This window comes from Tachypleus tridentatus, chromosome 10 (genome assembly GCF_004210375.1).
Source record: "Tachypleus tridentatus isolate NWPU-2018 chromosome 10, ASM421037v1, whole genome shotgun sequence".
NCBI classification, from domain to species: domain Eukaryota; kingdom Metazoa; phylum Arthropoda; class Merostomata; order Xiphosura; family Limulidae; genus Tachypleus; species Tachypleus tridentatus.
This window is the reverse complement of record NC_134834.1, coordinates 28,922,343-28,934,234: the sequence shown is the minus strand read 5'-3', so window position 1 is coordinate 28,934,234 and position 11,892 is coordinate 28,922,343. Positions and strand designations below refer to the sequence as shown.

Genomic DNA, 11,892 nt, shown 5'->3' with positions numbered 1-11,892 from the left:
AAGGCAGTTGACTGTCAAAGCAATAATGAAACAACAGTAAAAAGATGTACCGTAAAAACTGAACCACCATGTTAAGTGGCAACAGTAGTAAAGATGTTCTTAACCCTTTCAGCACTGAATAACAACTTTTAATGTTTGGCATGGTGCTGAACATATATGTTTGATACTTCAACTAATTACGGTATCAGTACTAAAAGCATGATATCTCGGTAATAACTCAACAAAAGTCCCTGAAATATTCAGTGATTGTACCTAATACTATACATGTTAAATTCAATACATAAGAATAACAGGAATAAAGGATGGTCGTCTGCCGTGCTGAGCCTTCAAGTTGACTGCGTTCTCCAACCACGCTGAAATGGTTAAAGAAATTTATCAAAAAATACCTTCTAATAAAACTAATTCAACTTTCCTTTGATAAAATATACAAAACAATAGCATTTCTACAAAGAAACAAATACTTTGCTAATAAAATTATATCCTTATTTTAAATTAATTACAGCATTCATGGATACAAGTTTCAGCATTTGCATGCAACTGTGTTACATAAAAACAAACTGCTAAATGAATGATAGCAAATTAATTTACTCACAAAAGCTCCATTTGAACCTGATAAGAAATCACTCCTGACTTCTTCAGTACCCATCCTGTTTAGAATGTCTTGTAAAATAAGAAGTTCTTTAATCTTCTGCATTTCCTGTTGCTGCCTCTCCAACTGCTCTCTTTTTGCAACTTTTTTTTGATGCTTTGCAGCCTAAAAACATTTACCTTCTTTAAAACCTCAAGTCTGACCAACATACAATAACACTTGTATTACTAAATCAGTATTCAGTACTTGGAAATAAAAACAAAACACTAAAAATATCAATGTACAATAATACATTTGTGATCTTCATTCTTGATGAAGTAAGGAATACTAAGGTGTACCAGATGTGGGGAGGAGGGTTTAGAAGTGTATATCTGAGAAATACATTTTCAGATGAAGAATATGTTAACTTCTGAAGCAATACACACCTCTCCACAAAAAATGGTAGAATCCCATGTTGATATGGTGGAGAGACTGGTGGGAAAGTTACCTGGATAGTTTCCCTTTAGAAAGCATCCAAAGGAAACAGAAGAAGTGAGACATTTCTTGGCAGAGGCTCCTTATGGGAGCACACTTTTGGGAGACAGTATCTAATCTCTTCCAGGGTACGCTTCATCCAGAATGTCATCATGAAGCAAACAAGCTGTGTGTAGTGGGTATGGGCATAAATAGAACATGACAATCGAAGTACTTGCACACAAGAGGTCAGAAAGTCAACATGTATAGCACAAGCAGGGCATGTTCAAATCATATGAAATACTCACTTCAGTTATATTGTCACACTTATGGGACCAACACTGACCTGCAAAAGGAGGAAATAGGAATTATGAGAATATACTGTTCTTAATTCACTTCCAGACTCTTAGACTGACCACAACTGTGAGAGGAGGGTAAAATATGTTAGTGCATGTTTGCCTATAACTCTTCCTTCACACTTCTGGACAAATATCAGCTGCAGAAAGATGGTATGGAAATTATAACACATACTACATAATACAAAGAGTGCATTCATCATGGACAATTATTCACTGCAGGAAAAGAAGGGTCCAGTGTGTAAATGCTCATCCATCTTCACCTCATGAACTAAAAGCAAAGGGAAAAGTAATTTCTATTATGACAGCCTATGCAGGGAACATGTATGCAGATCCAGAACACAACCAACAATAGGCCACCGAGGAACCTAAAATCTGGGCAATGTTAGAAGTGGGGAAAGCAAATGTGATGGGTCAACTCTAATCCAAAAGCAGGCAGCACCAAGAATTTTTTACCTGGTCTGCAGTAGGAGAAGAATCCCTTATGTATGTGCAAGGACTTATGTGGGCTGGTTCTATCCTGATCCAACACCAGGCCACTCATGCACTAAAAGCCAAGTGACAGTATAATGGTAGCTGCTGTCATATTATTGATATAATTATACGAGGAGTGATCTGTGCTACATAGACAGTGCTACCACCACCTCACATACCACTGAATGACACCTCTTGTTTAACACCTAGATGTTAGGTTTAAATCAGTGAGGAATTTACAATGGTCCATCACCCAGGAAGCTAGGAACTAGTAAAATGGCAAGGGTCTCCTTTATTGCACATGAAGAACAAGGTGGAGGAAATATGTAGTGGGGAGACCAACAGAAAATGTCTTGGTTCAATCAATCTTTCAGCCAGAAAGAACTTTTAATGAAGACAGTACACATGGAGTTACTACGCACATCAATTTGAAAAGCAACTAACTGAAAGCTAGAGAAGTAGGTAGAGCTCCCCATGGTGCTGGTTTCTCACTGATAGTTCATGGAGTAGTTATGATTTAGACTGGACAGTAGACAAATATCAAAACATACCATAAGAATACCTCAAGAGGTTTTGCAAAACACTTCATCTTAACAGCAGGCATATACAGAGCCAGGTCATATTAAACAAGTTTTCCATTATCCTGGCTCGATGTGGAATTTTGGGAAATAAATGTATAAAGAGAAACACCATCAGCCACCTGGAAGCAAGTGCTATAAACAAAGTGGAATAAAATACAGAGGAGGAAATAAAACAATTAATATGGTAGACTATACTAATAAACTGTTCTGGAAGAAAATGAACACCAGGGAACTTAAGAGTGAAAAATGGAAACTACAAAATTAAGAGGTATGAATAAAGTAGCAATGAATGGCACAAACACAACAGAAAGCTCTCTAGCTCCTGTTGAGAACAGATGGAGGGGAAAAGAAGAAAGGTAGAGATCTTTTCACTTAGCAGATTAATATCAAGAGAAGAACAACTGATCAGGAGAAACAAGAACATGAGGGTGTTAGAGAGGGGTACAAGATAAATCACCAGTATTAAAATATAAATAACAGTAACCACAAGCAAGAAAAGGATTATATCTGAAAAGAAGGTAGAAGTTGCAGTTTTCCAATGACACGAGTGGACATGGTTAGTTTTTTTTGTGTTCATAGGTGAACTTTGTTTGATTGTATGGTAACTTGTAATTACACATTACACCCACCACTGTACAGATACAGATATTTTGACAATACAATTGCTGGATTCACATCCACAGAACACATACTTAGTTTCTTCAACCACATTAATTCCATATATCCCAACATTAGTTCATCTGTGAACACAACAAAAAAACTCAACATATCAAGAAACCAAATAAAACACAGCCACAGAGCTATGCTCACCTGATAAAATTAATGATGAAATCAACAAAATAAAATTTCCTCAACATCAACAAATTTCCTCCAAAAACCATTGAAAAATTATATGCACATATCTAGATCAACAAAATAAACAATAATAAATCCAAAGAAACAACAAACTACAAAATTTTACACTGTTGTATAACCCCATACTCCTGATATCAGCAAAAAATAACCAACATTTGGAAGAAACTTATAACAAAGTACAACATTCCAGTAAACACCAAATTTATTCAAAAACCAGGTACAAAACTAAAGTCCATACAATATAAAAATTACACTGACAAACACAACAACAACAGCATTATTTATAAAATACAATGCAACAACTGCCACAAATCTATACTGGAGAAACAAGCAGAAAAATGAAAACCAGATTCAAAGAACACAAAAAAATACCTTCACACATTTTTGAACACTGCAAATCAAATGAACACAACATAACCATAGAAAACACCCATATACTAAGTAGGGTAACAAATATAAACAAATGCAAAATCAAAGAAACCCTACTTATACAACTAAAACCAAAATTAAACCACTATAAAGGAGCACCTTTATACCTATACTAATAAATAACCTAAGATCTACCTTCAACACCCCCTACAATTCTGTACCCCTTTATACTCTTGTCCCTAAGACATGTGCCCAGCAACGGCCACTTGCAAACTCTTTGTTAACCTGAAGATGACCTTAAAAGATTAAAACATTGTTCTCAATTTTATTTTAATAAAATTTTTAATACCCATACCAACCATTTTGGAAATGCATTTTTACTTCAAGTGGATTTCTTGTCATCAAGAATAATTAGGAAGAAATTGGGGACTGATGGACCAACATCAAAATCCATGCCCCCTAGAAGAACCAGGCAGAATGATACCAAGAAAGGATTAAGAAATAGGAAAATCTATATCAAGAGCAACTGAATGAATTAAATCAAGTGTGAAGGTAGAAGAACAAGACCCTATGATAGAAGGAAACAGTGGATGTTGAAGCAGTAAAGCATAGAATTGGCAAGGGAAGAGGCTTGAGTTGTCAGGTGACACAAAGGAAAGAACCAAGGCCAAATCAGCCAGAGGGTACCACCATAGGAAAACTACAGAGAGAGTCTCTAGTCAGGGCCAAAAAAGTGGGTGAGCATAATAACAAGTATAGATAAGACCTAGCAGAAGTTAGCAACAGCCAGGACCAGACAGAGAACAGATAATCAGAAGAGAGAAAGCATGAAAGTGAAATGATTGGTTAAACACAGATGAGTGGAGTTTTCATAAGTACTCCCAATGAAAACTGAGGGAAAAAGAGACATTATGCAACCACAACAAAGTCTGGCTAACAGAGACAGTTCACAATGTAGCTCATAGCACTTGGAAAACTGTAGGCAAGAAAACCATTGGGAACTGGCTCAAGAAAGAAAATCTAGAATTTGAATACAATGGACTCTGAATTGGATCACTCAATGGTGTTTAACTGAGACAACCAAAGTTGTTGTTGGAATGGAACCCAGTAAAATGATACACTATGCATGGTAATAGTAGCATCATGTTCAATCATCTACCAGAAGTTCAAGTGTCTGGATATGGAGAGAAAACTTGCCAAATGTAAAATGATAAGGTTAGGGATGCTCCCCCACCAGGGGGGAACAATATGTGGAAAGGTGTGTATCCAGTTTAGGTGGAGGTAATGGAACACAAATGAGGATAAAGGGACAGGAGAACCAATGAAGTAAAAGAATTCCATGAGGTTTTATTCTGATTCTGCAAGGGTCAGTTTAGAAAGTGTAAGCAAGTGTGACCCTAAAGATCACAACAGTTCCCGTAAAACCACATTCATCAAACAGGAAATTTTACATGCAAAACGAGTTGGACAGGCATGAATTCTCCTGACAGCAAGGTCCATTGTACACAAGCAGATGGTAAAAAGATGATCCCAGTTTAGAATGAGCTGAAAACTCTCTCTTGGTGAATACAGTATTAATTGTGTGCAAGTATTAGCTGCAAGTGGCAAAAAACAGTCTCCGAAAGACAAGAGATATAGATGGAAATGAGGAAACAAAATGAAGGCTGAAAAGAGGGGGAAAGGATATGAAGGGAAAGTTTGTGGGTAAAAATTACAAATCCCATGTGTGAACAGGAGTTAAAATGATGACAATCTGGCATCTATCAAAGCATTGTTTTTGCCACCCAGTACCCTCCTGTTGCATAATAATATCATTATGCAGTACTGCAAATTATTAGAAATCTCTCAAGTGTAGATGGGAGTTGCCTAAATGTTAATAGCATGCAAATCCCTAAGAGAGACGGATAGGGAAAGTAGCTTACTGCATGAAAAGGTGTGCATCACTTCAGAAGATACATATTTAGTGGAACTGGTGCTTACTGTTTAGTGAATGAAATTAATAGCATACCATCTGCCTATTTTCATGTTTACCATGCAAGTACTAGATTTTCTTTTAAAGTAAAACTGCAAACTGTTTTAAATCCATTTTAAAATCACAGTATCAAGCACATTTCAGTCTGGAAAAAAGTAGAATGATTTTGACACCAGGGTTCCTCACCATATTACTATTTTTCTATGTATACATATATTTATTTATTAATAAAAGATCACCTTTTTCACGGTCATCAGTTTTCAACAACCTTGTTTTTCAAATGCACATAAATTGTAACAATTCTATTCAAACTTAACAAAATGTGAAGATTAAAATAATATCATATACAAACTTCACTTGACTTTTCATAATGAAAACCTTGAATAGCTTCAGATGGGGTGATATAAAGAAGCATATATATCATCATATTTTATGAATTGTATGTGAAGCTTATTCACCAATGGTTGGAATGATAATTGAAACAGCACAGAAAAATATATATGGTACAGACTAACAGATTTAGTCTTTCATACAAAAATTAATTTGTAATCATTAATGTGGTTTACCTCAAGTTAACAAATGAGGCCATGTTAAGTGTATATGATTATGAACTTGAAATGTTACTAATGGGTTGATAAACAAGTTGCAATTTTATTTAAACATTGACAAAATAACATAACAATTTACAACTAATCAAGTAATTTGATTTTTAGTCAAACAACTGTCACTAAAATATGTACACGTAATTTATGACACGATGGCAATACAAAGGAAACAAAACTCATAACAGACAAGAATCAGTTAAATGTCACCAAGTTAAGATGAAGCTTACCCTTTATGTTTTAAAACAATTAGCAATTAATAGTTAGACCTAATTAATACAATTCTTGGAGTAAAGCTTTAATTTGAATTAAATATCAGTAAGTGCAGAAATGTTTGGAAAACAACAAAAACTTAAATGCACAAAGAAAAACCACATGCAATAATTTAATGTCTTGATCCCTTGATTAGCAATTTAAAATTTTAATTATAAAATATTTACACTGGAATGACCTATGTTTTATGTAACAATATTAAATATCTTTACCTTCCACTGTCAAATAGCTTTAACAAAACAGCAACACAAATCAAAATCTCTGCCAATGTAACTTACATCTTGAATGATGGTGAAAAAATTCTTCTGAAGGTCTTTGGCTAAATCCAGAACTTCTACAACTTGTTCATACTTCCCAATTGCATTCTGAAATGAGATTTGTTCACAAATAAAACTATAAAATCTTAAATTTCTACAAAATTAGGACTTCTTAAGAAGCACACTCGTAAAAATGTACATATACTTTGCATTTAAAATATGAGACATCATTTCTGGGATAGATATAATGAAATAGTTATAATTAGTTGGGAAAGCTATAATGTATATTAGATTCTACCATGTAAAATTCCATTTCCTCATGAATTTTTTTTTAAATTTAATCCATGCAATATATTCACTTTCACTGGTCATAACAAAAGAAATATTGATGGACCATGTATTCCCAATGAGGAAAAACAAATAAATGATGAAATTGCTCCAAAGTTAAATTCCTCAGGAATGTAATATTTCAATTCCTGTACTTGTTTTTGCAATTAATTTGTTCTCAAACAACATCAACAACAAAAACAGATTCTATTAACATGAAATGTAATCCATCTATGGCATGCTCTTGTTGATGGAATGTTGATTTTCACTGCTCTGATATACAATTAAATCTTTAAAAGGAACTGTTAAATTATCAACATAAACCTTTTCATGACTTCAAAGTAAAAAATCTGATTTAAGCACAATTTTAAATAAGAGATCTTCTGTGCACATAACCTTTTTGAAAGGTCCTTTTAAATTCATAAAAAAATACTTTCAATTACACTATTGGCTTTTAAACTTTTTTTAGTTTGTGAAGATATAAAATGAAAGATTAACAAAAAAAATGTTCTGTGGGAGTTTCCCAGTTATTCTTTTTGATTGTGCATTGTACACTCGACTCAGAAATATATCAATTAAATTATGGATATTCTAAAAATACAGAACACTTTATTTATATATGTATTGTACCAGAATTTTAAAGTTAAATTAGTCTCTCAAAACGTTTCAGTCAAACAATGCTGTGAAATAAAATTTACCACAAGTATATTTTATTGTGGTTTTAAATTGATTCTTTTTCGTTCACGGCTCTGTTACTGATTAATAGCGTAAAAAGTAAGAAATGTTTTTTATCCACCCTACAGATTTGTTAATTAATTGCTGAAAGCCTCTATTATGGGAAAGTAATGTACTCAACTGTTTTGTTTTCAATTAAGCCTATTATGTTGTTCTTAGATTTTGTTTTAAAAAGCTGCTAAAAATTTAGCACCTAAACTTTGAGTTAAAAGCAAAAATCATTGTAAAGACAAGTTATATAAAATCTTTTTGTTAATTGAGACTGATTTCACAGAAAGGATCCACATTCAAGAAAAGTCTAAAAACAGGTGGTCTCATTATAACAGTTGGATTCAGCATTATCTGTAAACATAAGGATATTTTTTTCAATACAGAAATTTCTAGTTGTTCAGGAAATCTACTCATTGGTCATTTACTTGTCTCATGTGAAACTATTTTTAAAAGACTCTTGTTATACACTGCACTTTTGTGAACTGTGACTAGCTTTACAGAAAGGAGTCCTATTCAAGTTTTTAAAAGATTGTAATAATTCAAAGCCATTTTATTCAATTACTCGTTAAGGCCTGAATAAGGAAACAAGATGAAAAGAAATTTTTGCAAAGTAATTTTCTGCAAAATTAGCATTTCCACCTGTTGAAGACATGCTCAAATATAAGTTTGGTCATGATTAATTTCCAAGTTATATGCAGAGACTTATGGAGAGTAGATTTATGATCACAGCCATTCCAGCGGAAAGGTATTCATATAATGAGATGGTTTAATTAGATACAACCAACAGGCAATATTCTGAAGGATGAAGCTTTCAGTGTTCCTCATGGAAATAACAAAACATCCTCTGAAGCACACCATATAAAACTATACCCGAAGCAAATATTGACCAACATGTTCACCCTTAAACCAAAGGGCTTAGTTATAACAAAAATACCTGAAGAACTCTAATGAGAAACAAAAACACACAAAAAGGGAATCTTGGGCTCTGACGAAAGGTATGATCATTTAATAGTACATATGTACGATTTACTGAAGATATAACCATAACTTGTTTATATTTGTTTCAAAACTCCTTTTACTGGTAATCCATATAAAACATCTACATATCATTTGAAAAAGTGTATATGAATCATTATTTTCTAAGTATAAATAAAAATTTTATGTGCATGTATTTGACGCTACATGAAATACTCATATAGCTGCATACAACATAAATATCCTACTATGGTTGAATTAATTAAATATTTACTTAACCACTATTCCAAGCATATTACAGTGAGTTTTTTTTCCTTTTAACATAAAACCATCAATTCAGTTTGGCATTATTTGGTGTCAGAGTAATGAAAGTGAGTTTTTTCCTGGGTACTCCTGCTTTCCTCTCACATTATGGATATCTGAATTTTTAAATCCCCACCCAACAATTGTGATACCCACACCATCATCAATCATTAAACGTTTACAGTTTCAAATTAACTCAAGAGATCAACCAACCTTGTTTCCTTCACTTTCTGCTAGCCAACCTCCTTCACTTTTAAGTTTCTTTTGTCGCTCATGTTGCTTCTTAACATTAAGCCCACTAAGACATTTAAGTTATGAGCAGGGCTAAGAGAAAATATTTCTGAGCACCCCCACTTATATCTGCACTTAAGTCTCAGACTGGGGTCAGATAAATTCAAATCGATATTCCTGCCACAAGATTTACATTCAAGAAAGTCACTAATCATAATAATAAATAAATGGAAACAGAATATAATACTTTGATAAAAAAACAGATATTATCTAATAATGAAAAGCTATAAGAAAGATTATGACACCAAAAGTCATTTTTTTTTTAAACATTACTGATTAATTAAGCGAAGAATCTATGAAGAGTTCACCAAGATGTCTGAACCAGACTGACTTCACTATCCTCTGGAGAAACTTTATTATCGATGGAAATGGTGTGCTAGGCAACAAGTACATAATTCACAACCATAAGAGTATTTTATAACTAACAAAAAGAGTTGGAAATGTAAAGGTAGCTACAAACATCATTCTTACAAATTGTGAAAATGTCTTTTTAACATGTACCAAAATGAAAATGTGTACACACACAGATCTTATATTACTTTGTTATATTTATGTTAACATACTATAGTATGAAAATGTATAATAAAAATACATTCTATTTGAAAAAAACTTTCACAATATAAAACTATTAAAAATGGAATATTATAAATAATAATGTAGTAGCAAAGTAGCTGCATTTATAAAATAACTGCAAGGCAAAACAACTAAGTTACAACTGATACAACGTGGGTAGTCGTATACTTGTTTAATGTAGAAAAATAAAGAATAAATAAAAATTCAAAGAAGTCATATTTTACAATTGCAAACAATATTATCAGAATTAGAAGTATTGTGTAACAAACAACTGAAACCTTTGTTGACCAATAACGTGGTAGTCTGAAATGCTATTAAACCTGAAAGTAGTTTAATTAATGCAAATGATTTAAATGAATAAAAGTAACTCATGGAAATAATCATGTTTTACAGTCCTTATGTACACTGGGATCATTTTGATACAGTATTTTTAATTTATAAACTGGAAGTGAGATCTTATACAGATTTCCAAGACTTTCCTGCAAAAGAAATGAATTATTCTTGTAAGTTGGGTAAGTCTGAAACATTTGAATGTCGTATTCCATTAAATAAGTGCATCAAAACCAAGTAGATTATTTTCAATGAGAATACTCACAAGATTAATGAAAATCAAGTAATACATACCAACTGATCTTCATTCAATTCCTTTCCATGACTCAGTTCATCTCTGTATCCATCTAACTTTCCCTGTTTACAAGAAAATACATAGAAATGAACATTTGAGTAGTGAGGGTCTATAAGTTTTTTTTCCCTAAAATAAATACAAATATAAAACTATAATTCTATATAACCTAAAAGGGAAGGTGTCCCCCCTCATTATGAACTGAGCTCCGAGTTGCATAGAACATTTACTCCCCATTTAAAGTTTCCAAATGTCATACTCAACATGTTTTTAATGTTAAACACTGAAATGAAATATTCACAACTGGTAGCTGTTTGTAATTTATTTACTTCATTTATTTGTGAATGAAGTTTTAATATGTTGTATGGTTAATTATTCTGAGGACTTCAAATTTTCTTACATAAAGTCAAGTAAAATAAGGCAACGTTAATGAATTGTATAATTTTGTTTTCAGAATGATTCCTAGTTTTTAGGTACCAGAAGAGATTTCTACATACCCAAAATGTTTACACCTTCCAAAGAAATGTTATAAATGATACTTTTAAAAAAAACTTCAAATATATGAGCATTCATAAGAAGGTTAAATCTATAACCTACTACTATCATCATAACTTTTACAGTAATGTGCTATTAGGATCTCTATTGCCTCTCTTTGTCTTTTTCTACAGAAGAATTTTCCAACCAGGTCTGTTGGCACTTCCTAAGGGTGTACAATGAATGTCCAGAAAATGAGCGGAAATACTTGTTGCCAACAAGAAATGTCTTAAACAATTTTTAGGGAAGGGCTTCTTTACAGGGTATAAGGACCACAAAAAGTTGGGAACCACAAGACTAAAACCTTTCCTGCATCAGACGAATAATGCCACAAGCCTGAAACATATATCTTCATAGACTAGTCAAGATACAAATGGATAGTGACTTGGGTATAACATTGGTTAGGCAATGTTTTGCACGGAAGCCATGCCAAAAATATTTTTGGAAGTCATCACAGGCCTTGTATTTACACTACATTAATTAAATTACCTCAAAACTGAATGCAAAAAGACCTTATTACATTATTTTCAGAAGTGCTGGGAATTGTGGCAGGCAGAACACAAATGTTAGGCTGACCATATTTTATCCACCCATGCTCTAAATGATAGCAATTAGAAGTATTTAATCAAGGTTGCATAAAATTAATTTATGATTTCTTCTGTGTGTGTGTGTGTGTGTGTGTGTGTGTGTGTGTGTGTGCATGCATACTAGATTTAGTTTCATTGGAAAATAACAAATGTTGGTTATACAGTAGTAACAG

At 32.9% G+C, this 11,892-nt stretch overlaps 1 protein-coding gene across 2 annotated transcripts in view; it reads right to left on the bottom strand.

Moving 5' to 3' along the window:
* The window catches only part of LOC143228957 (uncharacterized), a 33,244-nt gene that overhangs the window by 12,579 nt on the left and 8,773 nt on the right, over positions 1 to 11,892 (bottom strand). For both annotated transcript variants that reach the window (XM_076460479.1, XM_076460480.1), the window contains 3 exons: positions 10,601 to 10,663; positions 6,803 to 6,889; positions 593 to 754 (listed from right to left, as the gene is read on the bottom strand). In XM_076460479.1, coding sequence (XP_076316594.1) covers positions 593 to 754; positions 6,803 to 6,889; positions 10,601 to 10,663 — 312 coding nt within the window. The remainder of the gene's footprint in view (positions 1 to 592; positions 755 to 6,802; positions 6,890 to 10,600; positions 10,664 to 11,892) is intronic.